Source organism: Chiloscyllium punctatum, chromosome 41 (genome assembly GCF_047496795.1).
Source record: "Chiloscyllium punctatum isolate Juve2018m chromosome 41, sChiPun1.3, whole genome shotgun sequence".
Classification (NCBI taxonomy): Eukaryota; Metazoa; Chordata; class Chondrichthyes; order Orectolobiformes; family Hemiscylliidae; genus Chiloscyllium; species Chiloscyllium punctatum.
In genome coordinates this window covers 10,614,981-10,633,329 of record NC_092779.1, presented here as the reverse complement: position 1 = coordinate 10,633,329, position 18,349 = coordinate 10,614,981, and the positions used below count along the sequence as shown (strand labels likewise).

Genomic DNA, 18,349 nt, shown 5'->3' with positions numbered 1-18,349 from the left:
ATTTCCCCTTCCCCCACCTCATCCTAGTTCCAAACTTCCAGCTCAGCACTGTCCCCATGAGTTGTCCTGTCTGCCTATCTTCTTTTCCACCTATCCACTCCACCCTCCTCCCTGACCTATCACCTTCATCCCCTCCCTCACTCCCTATTGTACTCTATGCTACTTTCTCCCCACCCCCACCCTCCTCTAGTTTATCTCTCCACCCTTCAGGCTCTCTGCCTTTATTCCTGATGAAGGGCTTTTGCCCGAAAGGTCGATTTTACTGCTCCTCGAATGCTGCCTGAACTGCTGTGTTCTTCCAGCACCACTAATCCAGAATCTGGTTTCCAGCATTCAGCAGTCATTGTTTTTACCTAGTTGATTTAACACACAATAAGATGGTTGTCAAAACATACAAGACAACATCACCATTCTTTGTTTTGTTCTGGGACACTTGGGATCTTCTATTTTCCACAGGTGTCCCACATTATCATACTCAATTTTGATTGGAGCTGAAAAATATGGTTGCAGCCATGTTCATAGCAACCAATTATCATAATCCATTTTTAAAGAACAGACCATGAGAGAAAAGCAGACAGTCCAAAATCTTACAATGTTCCTCTCAGCAGCTCAAACAAGATACTCAAAGCATGCCATGCCATGTCATGCAGGCAGCCTAACAGCCTCAAAAATATCACACAGAAACCAAGTACAAATTTATTGACTAGAAACTATGCACAGAACCCAAGTATAGTAGCACAGAACGAGAGAGGAAAATATTAAACAAAAACAAAAAACCTCTCTGCCTCTAAAATACTATATAATCAGTTCATAAACAGAGAAGGAACTACATTAACCACGTCTTGATAGTAAGGAACTAAGTTGAAAGCAGTCCTGATGGATGCATTTGAAAACAAAATGGTCCCCCAACCAAGCTCCAATCTGTACTAAACCACAAACATAAAAGATAAAATGGACTAAACCAATTATAGTCATTATAAAATAAAAGAGTATCCAAAGCATTTTAGAACATATTGCAAAGAAATACTGACAATGACATTGTTGGACTGAACTTTCAATAGAACCCTATTAGTTGCTAACAAAAAAAAAAAGCAAAAAAAAATCTAGTGTCAATGAGACAGAGATTCAAGGCACTAACACTCACTCACCTCCATTCCAGACTATAATCTACCTGATATCCCCTTTAGGAGGGGATATAAAGCAGTCTTTGTTGCCCACCAGCTTTTTTTATACTTTGGCAAGCCCCTTGCCCTTGCTAACAAAATTAATAATTTTCAAATATTCATAATTAAATGAACCATTTCCTTTACCAAAATATAAAGCAATAATAGCCAAAATAAACCACTTCACCTGCAACTTAAAATGGCAAGAAGCGACTGCAAAGATCTTCAGATAGTTTTGAAAATGAAGATTAAAATTCAGAATTTGAGCTATACAATCAAGAAGCCACTTAGAGGAGTTTGATGTAGGATAAGATGTGCACCAAAATTTGGAAAGGGTTGAAGTTTATGGAGGATTAAATGCATCAAAGAGAAAATTGAAATAGCTGAACTTCACCAATGACATAAGTGAAGTTTTTATTCCTGAGAAGATAAAGTTGGTTGGGGAGGTACGTTGCAAAGTACAAGTAAGCCGCTTATCAAATACTGGATATCAAACAAGCACTAACAAAAATGTGGTGAAAGAGGTAAAGCTTGACTTCATCAATGCCCTTAAGAGACAATGCTATCCAAATCAAGTTATTGAGATAGTTAATAAATATAAAAAGAACAAGAGAAAACTCAATAGGTCTGGTACCACCTGTGGAGAGGAGAATAGAAATAATGCTTTGAATCAAATATGAATCTTCAAGGGTTGAGGGACTTTGGAACATTTTTCCACACAAGTCAGCAAAGCAAGGGTATTGCGTATTTTTAAGATGGAGATCATTTGATTCCCTTGCACAGCAAAATTCTATGCTTTTTAGAGTATATAAGCATGTAATATTCAGAACAACTATTTGTCCAGTATGAAATCGATAAGTGAAGCTGGTGCAAGGGGGCAAATGGCCTAATTCTGTACCTAGTTCATATGCTTGTATGTACAGAGGCAAAGAAAACAGGAGGTAAGGCCTGTGTCAGGGTGGAAGGCAGGAGAAATTAAATAATAAAGGGAATGACAATGCAAGGCAAAAAGAGATGGCAATGAAACAAGAAAACAAATTTGACGAACCCAGAGGGTTGCAAATGGAAATAGCAGAATTACTACCAACAGCCACAGTCCACAAAATAGACAATGATTAGGATCTGAAATTATCCAACTCAGTGTTAATTTTGGAAATTGCACCAAAGCAACTTAGGAAACTTTAATTCTATTAATAAATCTAGAATAAAATCTGTCTCATTAATAACATTCATTAAACTATCAGATTGTATCATAGAAACATATTTGATTCACCAACATCCTTTAAGGCAGGAAATCTTACCAACCTGACTCTGTCTAGCCTACTTGAGTCTCTAAATCCACAGCTTGACTTTTACCTACTCTCTGAAGCAGCAGCCTGGTAAACCACTCAGATTGAGGATAATTACAAATGGGCAATAGTTTGTTTTCCCTGTCAGTAATGCTCAAAATTCACGGCTGAATGAAAAGCTAATAAAGACATATCAGTTTTAAAGTCTTAAGTCACTATCTACTGCTGCGCCATTGTTATAGTGCAATTATTGAGATGTTTAACCTGTGAAATATATTTTTTCCAAAGAGGTTCATCTTCATTGATTTCAAATTCATTCCATCCATGGTATGTGCGACGTCGAGAAATTTCACTATTTTTTAGGCCATTGTGAAGGTCAGCCTGCAGTGAGAAAATGGAATGCTTAATAAATATATAGTGATATGAAAAGAATTCCTAATATGACAGCAGAGGAATCTATGAAGTCTGCACTAAGGCAACATATAGCAACCACGCTAAAAATAATGAATGGGAATAATGACATTTTACACAACCAAAAAAACTGGTAGTCAGCATTCATGGTGAACTTTCATAAAATTTCCTGACTTTACGTTTAAAATGCACTCATTTCCCTTTCAAGTTCTTTTGCACCAATTACCATCACCTGCTGAGGAGAGGTTACATCCATTCTGTTAATGTAGAGCTTGGGTTAGTCATTAGTAGGCCCAAAGAGTTTAACATCACCCAATTTTCATTCTTCCAGAAGCTCATCCCATCTGTAATTCCAAAATATAGTCCAGTATGTTGCAGCATCATTGGAATACAAGTTATCCAAATAGCAGAAGGCTATTCAATACCTCAAGTTCAACATGCCAGTCAATAAAATTAGGGCTGATCTATACGTAAAGTTCATTGGTATATCTTTGAGTCATATCGCAAAACTCAACCAATAAAAGTCCTTCAATTGCAATCTTGAAATTTTCTACTGACTCTGAGCACAGCTTTATATATGAAGGCATTTCAGATGTCTACTCTACTTGGAGCAAAAATGCACTTTTGTGGTTCACTCCAATATAACAAGCAATTTCTAATTACCAGATTAAATCCTCTTGTTCCAAACCGTAACACCCAAGTTTCCCTGGATAAAGCCAATCAAATCCAATCACCATTTGAAAGACTTCTTGTAAACTGTATGTTATTTGTCCTCATAATTTAATCCTTTAATCCTTCTGATATTATTTTGGTGAACTGGCATTTCAAGGTTGATAGATTCTTCTTGAGATCTGGTGCTAAATAATGGATAGAACACAAGTTGTGATCTATCCAAGACTATCTACTCCAGCCATATTTGACATAAAGGGCATCATTCAATAAACACCTTAGTAACATTTTGAACCTGTGCACTAGATCAAAAAGGTCAGGGGACTCCCAGATACAATCTCTGATCAAGTGCTGATCTAGCTCATTTTAACTGTGGAGAGAATTAGTATCATAATGGATGTCAGTATCTATAAGAATATATCTAAGTGCAAAAGATATTCAGCATGGACGTTTGCATCAGACTCTTGCCCAACACAGCTCAAAAGCTCTGAAAGTTCATTATGGCAAACTGTTGAGACTTAATTAAGACAACTGGCAACCTGGTAAGATAGCCTGAGGGTGACCATCATCTTATACAGAAAATGTGTTGAGGAAGACAGATTTGATAAATGAATTCAATTATAAGTTTGCACTCTACAAGGGTAACAGATTGTCACAATAGCTTCATATTCAAATAAAATCAAATTATTTTTAATATCACTTAATATTTGCTGCATTATTTGGAGGAGTAGATTAGAGAATGGTCATGTGGCAGACAACCAGCATCACCCAGAGGAGCAGGTGAGAGGACCCTGCAACATGCAATTAGCAGTACGTAAAGTAGCAGGCAAGGACAGTTGACAGTTTGTCAGTGAGAGACAGAGACAAAGCTAGATTCAATGGAACTGACTGAAATTGATTCTTGCCTTATCACAGTTTCTGGCAAATAGTTCACATTTTCTCTATTTTTAAGTTTTAACGTAGTATACAAATTAGTGACGAGTAAAAGAAAAGTGAACAGCATAATTAAATAATTAAAACTCATTACAGTGACATGCTGAGGCCGCAGCACGTGGAATCATCCTGTTTGCCATTGCAATTCAGAGCAAACACATCCACAGCACATATTTTGAAGTCTGAACAACTTTAGCTCACAGTTTGTGCTGGTTGAACTACAAATACCACAACACATCAGAGAGGGAGAAAGTTACCTAGATTCTTTGTACCAGGAGGCAATCACACCACTTAGAAGAGTACTTCCCAATTGGTCAGTGGTCAGAGACAGGATGGTGTGACCGTGAGTGAAAGGGATTAAAAGGGACACAGGCAGTAGGAGCATCAGTCTTTGTAATTGGTTAACAGGTTTGAGATTCTCTCATGCTATCTAGATGAGAGTAGGAATTGCCGGAAAGGTAAGCAAACTTGCCATGGTATTGGTATTGGAAGTCATTCAAGTCATGGGAAGCAAGGAATATAGTGATAGGGGGGAAAAAATATATTAGGGGGATTAACAGCATTCATTGCAGCAAAGAACAAGAGTGCAGAAAACGATGTTGCCTAACCAGAGTTAAGGTTCAGGACATCTGCTCAGGACTGGAAAAGAACTTACAGTAGGAGGATAAAGATTTAATCGTTGTGGTCTACGTAGGCACTAACAGCACAGATAGGAATGAGGTTCTGCACAGATTGTACAAGAGCTAGACACAACATAAAAAAGCAGAAGCTCAAAGAATCATCAGATTATTTCTTGAGCTGCATGCAAATTGGCATAAGGTGCACAAAATTAAAGAGATGAATACACAGCTCAAAACTAGTATAGACGTGGGTTCTAGTTTGCAAATCACTGCATCAAATATAGGAAAATAAGGGCTGCAATTTTGGAATGGCCCCCACCCAAACTGAGCTGGGGTCAGTGGGAAAACTGCAAAAGTAGCAAAGTAGAGAAGGAATTAAAATAAAATGTGGGGGCAAAGGATCAAGTGTGGAAAAATGTGGTATGATGAGTAGAGAAGTTGAGCAAGGGAAGTAGTAATACAGGAAACTATGATCAGAGAATTGCAAGAAGGAACAGAGAGACAAAACCCAAGAACCCTGACAATCAAGGTGTTACAAAGATGAACAAACAAAAACACAAAACTAAAGGCTGTGGATCTGAAATACATGCTACATTCACAACAAAGTAAATAAATTGATAACACATACTGAAGTAACTAAATACAATCCAACAACAATTACAAAGACAATTTTTAAAACTTTACTCATGGGAGCCAGGTGTCACTGGATTTCCCCTGGCTATCCTTGAGAAGGTTGCGGCAAGCTGCCTTCTTGAACTGCAGTAGTTCATGTGATGTAGGTTGATCTAGAACACCCTTAGGGAGGGAATTCCCAGTGACAGTGAAGGACCAGACATATATTTCCAAATCAGGATGGTGCGTGGGTTGAAAGGAAACATGCAGCAGGTATTCCTATGTATCTGCGGTTCTTGGCCTTCGAAATGAGAGGTCATGGGTTTGGAAAAGAATCTTAGGTAAATTTCAGCAATGCATCTTGCAGGTAGTACATATTACCACTACTCAGCATCAATGGTGGAGGAAATAGATGCTTATGGCTGTGGTGCCAATCAAGAGGGCTGCTTTGTTCTGGATGGTAGGTGGAGGTGGGTACTGCAGCTACTAGAGATTCGAGTCAAGATTATAGTGGCGCTGGCAAAGTACAACAGGTCAGGCAGCATCCAAAGAGCGGGAAAATCGACATTTCAGGCAAAAGCCCTTCATCAGGAATGATGAGTTTTTGCCCGAAATATCGATTTTCCTGATCCTCGGATACTGCCTGGTCTGCTGTGCTGTGCCAGCACCACTATAATCTTGTTTTGGATGGTGTCAAGCTTCTTGAGTGCTGTTCGATCTGCACCTATCTAGACAAGTGGGGAATTCTAACTCAGTCATGACTTGTGTCTTATAGATAGTGGGCAGGCTTTGGAAATCAGGTGGTAAGTTATTTCTTACAGTACTCCTAACTTCTGGCCTGCTCTTGCAGTCATTGTATTATTTATGTGGTGAGTCCAGTTGAGTTTCTGGTCAATGATAACCCTCAGGATTGTAGGGGAATTCAGTGATAGCAACACCACTGAATGACAAGGGGCGATGGCTAGATTGCTGCTTATTGGAAATGGTCATTCCTCAACATTTGTGTTTTGTGAATGATACTTGTTGGCCTATGCCTGGATTTTGTCCTGATGTTGCTGCATTTGAACATGGACAGTTTCAGTATCTGAGTCATCATGAACAGTGCTACATATTGTACAATGATCACTGAACATCCTCATTTCTGACCTTATGATGAGGGAATGTCATTGATGAAGCTAAGATGGTTCAGTCCACGACACCACCCCAAGGAACTCCTCCACAGATGTCTTGCAGTTGAGACAACTGACCTCCAACAATCACATCAATTTTCCAAAGTGCCAGGTATGACTCCAACCAATGGAGAGTTTACCACAAGTACCCACTGATTCCAGTTTTGCTGGGGCTCCTTGATGCCACACCCAGTTGAATGCAGGCTTAATGTCAAGAGCTGTCACTCTCACCGGGTTGGGTTTGTCCTGCTTTTTGTGTACTAGACAGCAACTTGTATAAATTTTAGTCAACCTGTTCAGACATTTTATGAAATAAATATGGAGTAGGTGAAATGTGAATTCAGGCTTTCTGGCACAAATGCCTGCTCCTATTTTCTATGTTTTACTGTGCCATAAAAGCCATGTACAGCAAGTTACATTAAACTGTGTAATGTGACCAAGGTTGATTGATCAATCACAGTAAAGGCACTACTAGTAGTTCTGACCACCATGACTGAATTTTGAATTCAGTTGGATCTAAAAGAAGGCAATTATGTGGCAGAAACGTTGAGCTAGCTGAAGTTAACTGACATAGTGAACTAGAAGATAGACGAATGGAGACAAAGAGGTAGGTATTCAGGGAATATGCCAAGATAATCAGAATAAGCATATTCCTACTATTAAAAAGTTCTATAGGGTGAACTCACCATCATTAATTAACTACAGAAGTTAGGGAAAGCCGAGGAATACACTTAATGGTCAGGTCATAGGGAGTGTTGCTGAACAAAGAGACCTTGGAGTGCAGGTTCATAACTCCTTGAAAGTGGAGTTGCAGGTAGATAGGATCGTGAAGAAGACGTTTCGTATGCTTTCCTTTATTGGTCAGAGTATTGAGTACAGGAGTTGGGACATCATGTTGCGGCTGTACAGGACATTGGTTAGGCCACAGTTGGAATATTGTGTGCAATTCTGGTCTCCTTCCTATCGGAAATATGTTGTGAAACTTGAAAGGGTTCAGAAAAGATTTACAAGGATGTTGCCAGAGTTGGAGGATTTGAGCTACAGGGAGATGCTGAACAGCCTTGGGCTGTTTTCCCTGGAGTGTCAGAGGCTGAGGGATGACCTTATAGAGGTTTACAAAATTATGAGGGGCATGGATAGAATAAATAGGCTAAGTCTTTTCCCTGGGGTCAGGGAGTCCAGAACTAGAGGGGATAGGTTTAGGGTAAGAGGGGAAAGATATAAAGGAGACCTAAGGGGCAACTTTTTCACGCAAAGGGTGGTGCGTGTATGGAATGAGCTGCCAGAGGAAGTGGTGGAGGCTAGTACAATTGCAACATTTATGAGGCATTTGGATGGGTATATGAATAGGAAGGGAGGGATATGGGCCGGGTGGTGGCAGCTGGGACTAGATTGGGTTTGAATATCTGGTCGGCATGGACGGGTTGGACCGAAGGGTCTATTTCCATGCTGTACATCTCTATGACTCTATGAACTATAGGTTGGTGGGCAAGTTGTTGGACAGAATCCTGAGGGACAGGATCTACACATATCTGGAAAGACAAGGACTGAATTGGGATAGTCAATGAGGATTTGTGCATGATAACTCATGTCTTAAAAACTTGATTGAGATTTTTGAAGTAATGATGATTAATGAGGACACAGCAGTGGACATGTATATGGTAGACTGATTAGCAAGGTTAGATAACATGGAATACAGGGACAACTAACAATTTGGATATAGAACTGGCTGGAAGGCAGAAGAGAGAGGATGGTGGAGGAGGGTTGCTTTTCAGACTAGATGCCTGTGATTAGTGGTGTGACACAAGGATTGGTGCTGGGTTCGCTGCTTTTCCTCATTTATATAAATGATTTGGATGTAAACAGAGGTGGTATAGTTTGTATGTTTGCAGGTGACACCAAAATTGGAGGCGTAGTGGACAGCGAAGAAGGTTATGTCAGAGGACAATGGGACTTTGATCAGATGGGACAATGGGCTGAGGAGTAGCAAATGGAGTTTAATTTAGATAAATGTGAGATGCCGCAGGACACAAACAGCTCCCCAGGGTCATCCAAACAAAATTCTCCAATCTGTAGGCTCTACTGTAGAGAAAGCTCTCTCACCACAGATGCAGGACCTGGGAATGCACTGAGAGGCACACTGACAATTTACTCAATATTCACAGTGGATGACATTTCAATCATGATTCTTATGAAGAAATCAACAGTGTAATAGAAAGATTTTTAAAAATTTACAAAACAAAAATAAAGTTCAAATGCTTCATCAACGCAATTGGTTAAAAGCCCATATGAAAACACTCCTTTAAACAGACACAAAGAATCCTACACTTTCCACAATAAGTACATGCACCTTACCTGCAAAATACAAGCAACTTCATCAACAGGTAGTTCACTTGCCCTTTTTGAAGACAGTACTGGAATCATCATATCATTTTCACTGTCGTATAACTCCTCAGATCCCGGAACCTATAGTAATAGACACAGATATTAAATTGTACTTGAAATTAAGCACCCAGATGTTAAAACACAACAGTACACAAACATTTTAGAGAATACACAATGATATAGGTTGTTATGCTATAATGCATGTTTCCTCAACGCAAATTCGCTGCAACACGATTACAAATAGCAGCCTCAATTTGTCAAAGTGCAAACTTTTATAATGTATGTTGGCTGTAATGCAATTACATTGCCAACACTTAAGTGCTGGTTCTAGAGCGCGGCGATTTTTCTATAATGCAGGGTTGCACAAGAACGCAACCATCCCATACCCTGCACAAGAACGCAACCATCCCATAACAGAAGAAATGATTGTACAGTGAGCCTCTGTGCACCTAACAAACCATCAATGTGATGACGGTGAATGGTAACATTGTTGGATATTTAATAATCTTAAAAAAGAAACATGATAAGCAACAAGTCTGAACTCAAAGGTAAACAAATACTTAAGACAAGGAACATGACAGAACTAAAAAAACTGCAGGCTTACAGTTCGATGTTAATATTGAGGGAGTGCAGCAGTGTCAAAAACATAATTTGGACAGTGTTAAAGCAAGACACCATTTCACCATTCAGGTGAATTTGGAACGTCTCAAGGTACCACTAAAAGCAGACAGAGGATGCCTAAGCCAACATTCCATAAGACCATAAGACACAGGAGCGGAAGGAAGGCCATTCGGCCCATCGAGTCCACTCCGCCATTCAATCATGGTTGATAGGCATTTCAACTCCACTTACCCGCATTCTCCCCGTAGCCCTTAATTCTTTGTGACATCAAGAATTTATCTCTGCCTTAAAGAGATTTAGCGTCCCGGCCTCCACTGCACTCTGCAGCAAAGAATTCCACAGGCCCACGACTCTCTGGCTGAAGAAACGTCTCCGCATTTATGTTCTGAATTTACCCCCTCTAATTCTAAGGCTGTGTCCAGGGGTCCTAGTCTCCTTGTCTAACGGAAACAATTTCCTAGCGTCCACCCTTTCCAAGCCATGTATTATCTTGTAAGTTTCTATTAGATCCCCCCTTAATCTTCTAAACTCAAAGGAATACAATCCCAGGATCCTCAGCCATTCCTCATATGTTAGACCTACCATTGCAGGGATCATTCTTGTGAATCTCCACTGGACACGCTCCAGTGCCAGTATGTCCCTCCTGAGGTGTGGGGACCAAAACTGGACACAGTACTCCAAATGGGGCCTAACCAGAGCTTTATAAAGTCTCAGTAGCACAACGGGGCTTTTATATTCCAACCCTCTTGAGACAAATGATAACGTTGCATTCGCTTTCTTAATCATAGATTCAACCTGCATGTTTACCTTTAGAGAATCCTCGACTAGCACTCCCAGATCCCTTTGTACTTTGGCTTTATGAATTTTCTCACCGTTTAGAAAGTAGTCCATGCTTGTATTCTTTTTTCCAAAGTGCAAGACCTCGCATTTGCTCACATTGAATTCCATCAGCCATTTCCTGGACCACGCTCCCAAACTGTCTAGATCCTTCTGCAGCCTCCCCACTTCCTCAGTACTACCCGCCTGTCCACCTAACTTTGTATCATCGGCAAACTTCGCTAGAATTCCCCCAGTCCCTTCATCCAGATCACTAATATATAATGTGAACAGCTGCGGCCTCAACACTGAACCTGCAGGACACCGCTTGTCACATTCATCCCATTAATGGGATAAACCTGGTTTATCAGGTTTTTCAAACTCCCTAATAAGCATAAACAATAAAAATACTGGAAAACACTTAAGGGTTTGATAGAGGAAAATGCTATCATGCAACTCATTGCTCTAAATTCGCCTGACAGAGTAAGGTTACAAATAAAAAATCAAAAATGTTGGAGAAATTCAACAGATTTTAAAAATTGAAGAGTCTTATTGGATTCAAAACATTAAAAAAGGTATATATTGCTTTATCACTTGTAAAGAGCTTCAAACTAATGAGGCAGGAACTAATTGTATCCACAAGTGTTTCAGTGAGATGACATTCATGGTAGTAGAGGAGTGTCAGGTCTTTTGTAACACAAAACCTGCCTGAGCAGCCTTCGACCCAGCAGCCATACCATGTTAAATTTTAACTTGGGTGTAGTATGTTAGCATGGCAAACTAATTGGAGGAGATTTGGATAAGGAGAGCATTTTCAGATTGGAGGGCTGTAACTAGTGGACTGTTACAGGGATCAGTGTCGGCACCATAATTATTTCTAATACATTAATGACTTTGATGAGGAAACAATGTAGCAAGGTTTGTGATGACACAAAAGTAGGTGTGAGGGCAGATGACAACAATGACTCATATAGAAAGGCGGTCAAAAACTTGTCAGTTGGAATATATAATGTGAAAACGTGAAGTTATTCACTTCGGCAGGAAGAAGAGTCATACAGAGCACAGAAACAGACCCTTCCGTTCAACTCATCCATGCTGACTAGGTTTCCCAAACTAAACTAATCACATTTGCTTGCATTTGGCCCATAGCCCTCAATCTTTTCTAACCATGTACTTGTCCAAATGTCTTTTAAATATCTTAACTGTATCCATTTCCCCTGGCAATTCATTTCACATACGCAACACTCTCCATGCTTCTCAGGTCCCTTTTACATCTTTCCACTCTCACTCTCACCTTAAACCTATGCCCTCTCGTTCTGTACTCTAATTTGGGAAAAAGACCTTTGCTATTCCCCTTATCTAATGCTACATAAACCTCTATAAGGTCACCCCTGAACCACCTCCTCCGGGGGGAAAAAAAAAGTCCTAGTCTCTCCTTCTAACTCGAACCTTCCAGTCCCAGTAAATTCCTTGTAAATCTTTTCCACACCCTTTCCAATTTAAGAAAATAGAGGAGCTGAATATTATTTAAATAGAGAAAGATTGCAAAAAGCTACAATGCAGAGGGATTTGGGAGCCCTCGTGCATAAATGGCACAATGCTCAGTAGGAAATAGGGAAGGCAATTGAAACATTAGCCTTTATTTCAAGGGGAATGGAGTATAAAAATGGATAAGTGTTGCTAAAAACTATACAAGGCAGGAATAATGTGAACAATTTTGATTCCCTTATTTGAGGAAAGAGATTGAAGGGAATCCAGGGAAAGTTTACTCGGCTGATTCCAGATATGGAGGGACTGGCTTGTGAGGAGGAGTTGAATAGGTTGGGCCTGTATTCACTGAAATTTAGAAGAATGAGAGACAACCTTTTTACAACATGCAAATTTTTAGTGGACTTGACGGAATAGATGTGCAAAAGCAATTTCACCTTTTGGGAGAGCCTAGATCACCCATTTAGGACAGAGAAGAAGAAGAATTTTTTTCTCTGAAGGGATAGTGAATCTGTGAAATTGATAATGACAGAGGACTGTTGTAGTATATTCAAGGCAGTGATAGATTTTTAATCAGTTAGGGAATCAAGTGTTATGCAAAAATGATAATAGAGTTGTAGATTATCAGATCAATCATTATCTTATTGAATGATGGAGCAGATTCAATGGGCTGAAGGGCCTACTTCTGCTCCCACACCTTGTCATCTGAACAAAGAACTCTCATCTTTCCAAACCAAAAGTGTAATTATTTTAAAAATGGAAACCAAAAAGACAGTCAGAAGTCACAACTTTAAAAAAATTAAAGATAAACTTTTGACACATCTACTGAAAGACCGTAAGAAACAGCCATGTACGCAATTTCTCTGGGGTTGTCTAGGATCATAACCCCACCAGTAAACACCAATCTATTATGTCCATGACCGCCAATAACCTCACCACCTCTGGAGATCTCCCTACAACAGCTTCCTGACTCAGACCCCTAACACAATACAACCCACTTCTACTTCCTTGCCAAAGCTCCATAAACAGGACTGTCCTGAACGTTATTGTTCAGTTACTTTGCAATTATATTCGTGATTCTTCCGAGATATTATATCGATTTGATGACTTTGAGTTTCCGAGCCTTAGCTACTACTTCACCAGGAATGTGCAATCCCTTTACACGTCAACTCCCCATCGTGATTGTCTGAAGGTTCTCTACATCTTCCTTGAAAGGAGGTCTGAACAGTCCACCACATTCCATCTAAATTAGCTTTGAACGACTTATGGTTATGGAATTATAGACTCATACAGCACAGAAACAAGACTCTTCGTCCAACCAGTCCATGCCGACAACAATCCCAAATTCCTTCAACTCGTCATTTTTTCCCCCAAATCAAAGGTGTATGTGCGGGTGCTGACATTGGTCTTAGTTGTACCTGTCTCTTTGTGGGTATGTGGAATATTCCTTCTTCCAGTCCCTGTCAGACCCCCTTCCTCAAATGATTTCTGGTTCATCACTGATTTCATCAGTGCTGCTTTTTGCGTAGCTGAAATCAGAACAAATAATCACTTTTGCTTCCAATTTCCATTCTTCTCTTCTTTACCTGATCCATCTCCAAGTCTTCCCTTACCATTTTGGTTTCATTGCTTCAGTGTTTGAGCATAGACTGTCTACCGATAATCAACCACAAACACTGATTCCTAGTTACTTTGACCATACTTCCTCAAGCCTTGCTTCCTGTAAGGACTCCAATCCATTCTCCCAATTTCTCTGCCTCCATCACATCTGTTCAAATGAGGCGATTCTCATTAGGGTGCCTCCATGACATCCTCCTTTTCTTTCAACACTGCCTCCAGTGTGCTAGCACTGCCTTCGGCCACCTGAGGCAAAAAATGTGTACGAGGACATCAAATCCAACACTAAGCTGATGGTATACAGAGCTGTGGTGGTTTCCACCTTCTATATGGCTCTGACGCATGGATGTTTACAGCAGACATCTCAAGATTCTGGAGTAGTTGCACCAATTCTGCCTGCACAAGACCCGACAAATCTGCTAGTGATATTAAAGAGTTAACTTGCCCTGAGGACCTGCAGGAAATCGGATGCCCCGAGTCTTGGGTGGGACGCCTCTGACTTGCAGATAGATTGTAAGAAATTACATTATCACCTCCTATTATTCAGAGTCATTTATATGGCCATTTCCTTGCCATTCAGAGGTATTCACATTGTCATCTCCTACTATTTACACTTTCATCCCCTATTCAGAAATCAATAAGAACATTATGGTTTGAATTCTGACCACTCCCTGTAGTTAAAAAAAATACAATTCACACCAGATCTGGCCATTAAGGGATGATTTGCATTATATTGTTTCTAGAAGTGATGTGGTCACTGCATTGTGTCTTGAGCAGCATGTGACTGTGAGAGTGAGATTGGAAGTTGCCTTGTGGGCATTATTGACTGTGATGTTAGGATTTTGTATAAAGAAAGGACTGTTTCCTTTGTTCCGACAGCTTTTGACATGACTTTGAAGCCCTGCGAGGTGTGCGCGTGCATGTTAAAAGTTCCTCCAGAAGGTTTGTACAGTACTTAATAAAACTTTGGTTGCTCATAGAAGGTGTTGTGTTGCAGTTGTATCAAGTGTGTAAGTAGTATCTCAGAAAATAAATAACCTAACACACTGGGAAGACAGACCACCAGAATCCTTGACTAGATCAACATCCACACCATCGAGGCACTGACATTGGTTGTGTTAGGCTGGACATATCATCTGCATGACTCCGCAAGCAAATGCTCTACTTCCTGCTCTGAAATAGTTGGCTAGCTCCAGGTGGACAAAGGAAATGGTTCAGGCATACCCTTAAGGCCTCCCTGGTGAAGTGTGGCATTCCCACTGACACCTGGGAATCAGTGGCCCAAGATCATCCAAAGTGGAGTAGGAGTATCCAGTAAGGCATTGAGCACCTTCAGACTTGTGTCAGGAAAAAGTGGAAACTGGGCAAAAACAACAAAAGGAATGTGCTGCCACACCAATGCCCCACCCACCCGTTCCTATAATTACCTTCTACCCCAAGTGTAAAAGAACCTGGAGAAACTATAATTGGTCTGTACCGCCACCTAACGACTCACCGAGAGTGAAAGGGAGACATCCTTGTCAATGAGGGAGCACCAATGAATGTATGAAAACTTTTTCTTAACCAAGGATTTCTTACCCACCATGGTTGGCAGGGCCATACCTGACCCATTTCCTGCACTTCTGCTCTCACTATTTCCTCTCTTTCCCAGAACAACAATAGCATTCTCCTTGTTTTCACGTGCTAACTAATCAGTTACCATATTCAAAGGATCACTCGGGTCCATTCCTCCATCACTTCTAAATAAATCATTCATTCCTCATCACATCTAAAATTACACACTCCCACGCCCACCCCCACCTCCTCTTCTCCATCTACACACACCAAACACACTTAGCAAATTAGAATGTTGGCTTTTATAGCTAAAGGAATAGAATGTAATGATAAGGAAGTATCATTGCTACTATACGAGACATTGGTGAGACCGCACCTGGAGTATTGTGCACAATTTTGGTCCCGTATTTGAGGAGTGATGTAGTGACATTGGAGGCATTCAGAGGAGGTTCACTAGATTGATAAACCCCTCAACTCTGGGATCAAATGAAGAGCGATTGAACAGTTTAGGCCTATACTCTTTGGAATTTAGAAGAATGAGGAGAGATCAAATTGAGGTATTCAAGATGTTAAGAGGTGTGACTAAAATAGACGTGGAGCGGATATTTCATCTGGTGTGGCATTCTAGGATGAGATGTCATAGTTTTAGGATAAAAAGAGTAGCAAATTTAAAACAAGAGTGGAGGAGAAGCTACTTCTCCCAAAGGTTGTGAATCTGTGGAATTCACTACCCCAAAGTGCGGTGGATGCTGGGACAGGAGTTAGACAAATTTTTAATTGGTAACGGGTTCAAGGGATATGGAGAGAAGGCAGGAAAATGGGGGTGAGGAGCATATCAGCCATGATCGAATGACAGCACAGACTTGGTGAGCTAAATGGCCTAATTCTACCCCTATATTTCATGAACTATATTTCAGAAAATAAAGCTACATACAATCATATCAACGTTTGAATTAAGAGCTGGCACAGACTATACAGCTCATCGGGGCAGTCCTGTTTGTGGAGCTTTAGGACAAAAGTAAAAGTAGGTTAGTCATGTTAGGAGTCTATGAGTAATAAGATTACTGCTAATCTAATCTAATCTAATCGAATGCAGTCCTTCCCACCTCTGATAATCTTGGTTTCTTAAACATATTCAAGGACTCAGCTTCCACCTTTTCAGGAAGGGAGAGCTCCAAAGACTCATGACACACAGAAAAAACACTGTCTCATTTTTGATTTGAATGGGCGATCCTTAAACAGTGATTCCTAATTCTAGATTATCCTTTAAAGGAAATATCCTCTCCGACTACAATGTCAAAACTCACCAGGATCTTATATATTGCAATCAAGTCATCTATTACTCTTCTAAATTGCCGTGAACACAAGCCTAGCCTGTACGATCTTTCCTCATAAGAGAGCCCAGCCATTACAGGCATTAGATCAATAAACCTTCTCTGAACTACTTCCATACATTTACATCCGTCTTTAACAAAGAGGACCATTACAATAACAGTGCGCCAAATGCAGTTTCCAGTGCACTATATAAGAGGAGTATAACCCCTCTACTTTGGAATTCAATTTCCCTGACAATATGTAACAACATTCGTAACTACATGCTGCAACTGCATACTAAGCTTTTATGATTCATGCACTAACACCCTAATCCCACTGCATCTTCTGGCCATTTATACAAAATGCTTTTGCTATTTTTCCTACCAAAAGAGACAACTCCACATTTTCCCACGTTCTACTCCATTTGGCACATCGTTATTCACTTACTTAGCCCATCTTTTGTAGTCTTGTCATATCTTCTTCACACCTTACTTTTATCAGCAAGTCTAGCAACCACACCCTTCAACCAAGTTATGTACATAAATTGTAAATAGTTGAGGTCACAACACTGATCGCTGTGGCATACCACTTAATATGTCTTTCCAACTTGAAAAGAGCCATTTATAGACACACTCAGTTTCCTATTAGCCTAATGAAACCAGTACCAACAGCCAGCAAAATGAATGTCATTTACAAAATACCCTGCAAGGACTGCAACAAACACTACACTGGACAGACAGGCTGGAAACTAGTATACACAAGCACCAACTAGCAACGAAAAGATATGACCAACTATCACTAGCATCCTTACACACACACACACACACACACTAAGGAGGATACCACGTTGACTGGGACAATACATCCATCCTAGGCCTTGCATTCAAACCGGAACTCCATCAATAAACATATCGGTTTGAACACCATTTACCAACCTCTGAGAAAAAGAACTGGAAATTATATCACCCACTGTAACAGTCCAAGACACACAAATAGAAAGCGAGACAGAACATCAGCACTTCAACCAGGGTTCACTGATGATGACGAAACATCTGAGAACAAACCTAGCAGCTCAGCAAGCAAACTTACAACCTGAACCTCAACCTGAGCTACAAATCTTCTCAAAAGTCATAAACACCTATGGGCACAATATGTCCAAACTAGCCCAAAGATGGGAAACCAACACCATTGGACTGAGCGCCACCCACGAACAGCTGTATTTCCTACACGAATGCCTCAGGAAACAGGTATTACAAAGATATGTCAAGTAAAAGCCAACCATCAACACCCCACAAGCCAGAAGAATAGCAGAACAGAACAGCCACAGAATGTTGCGAGAAATAATGACTGATGCCCATAATCGACTCCACAAATAGAACAGGAAATTTCATGCCAAAAACTTTACACTTTACACAGCAATGCGACTGACCAGGAATAGACAAGTACATGAGAATGAACCATCAGAATCAAACAACAGCAAACCAAGACAAAGAAGATAGTAGTCCTACAAGAAAAACTGGACAAGCTCGCACAAAAGAACAACACAGACCAATTAGGAAGCTCAGATAAAGAATCTATTGGAGCAAACACTAACAGACACAGAAAAAGCTGTCCGAGTAAGAGGGATGAACTACAACTTCAGAGACACGGTCAAAAAGGACTTCCAAGCAGTACTGGAATCAACCCTG

At 40.3% G+C, this 18,349-nt stretch overlaps 1 protein-coding gene across 3 annotated transcripts in view; it reads right to left on the bottom strand.

Moving 5' to 3' along the window:
• The window catches only part of atp2c1 (ATPase secretory pathway Ca2+ transporting 1), a 132,150-nt gene that overhangs the window by 76,829 nt on the left and 36,972 nt on the right, over positions 1–18,349 (bottom strand). Inside the window, exons 1-3 of one of the 3 annotated variants that reach the window (XM_072560357.1) lie at positions 13,595–13,613; positions 9,222–9,332; positions 2,717–2,833 (exon numbers count right to left, since the gene is read on the bottom strand). In XM_072560357.1, the coding sequence (XP_072416458.1) occupies positions 2,717–2,833; positions 9,222–9,293 (189 nt within the window). In that variant the 5' untranslated portion in view covers positions 9,294–9,332; positions 13,595–13,613. Of the gene's footprint in view, positions 1–2,716; positions 2,834–9,221; positions 9,333–13,594; positions 13,614–18,349 lie in introns of those variants that run through there. The other 2 variants (XM_072560356.1, XM_072560358.1) reach the window with 2 other exon arrangements.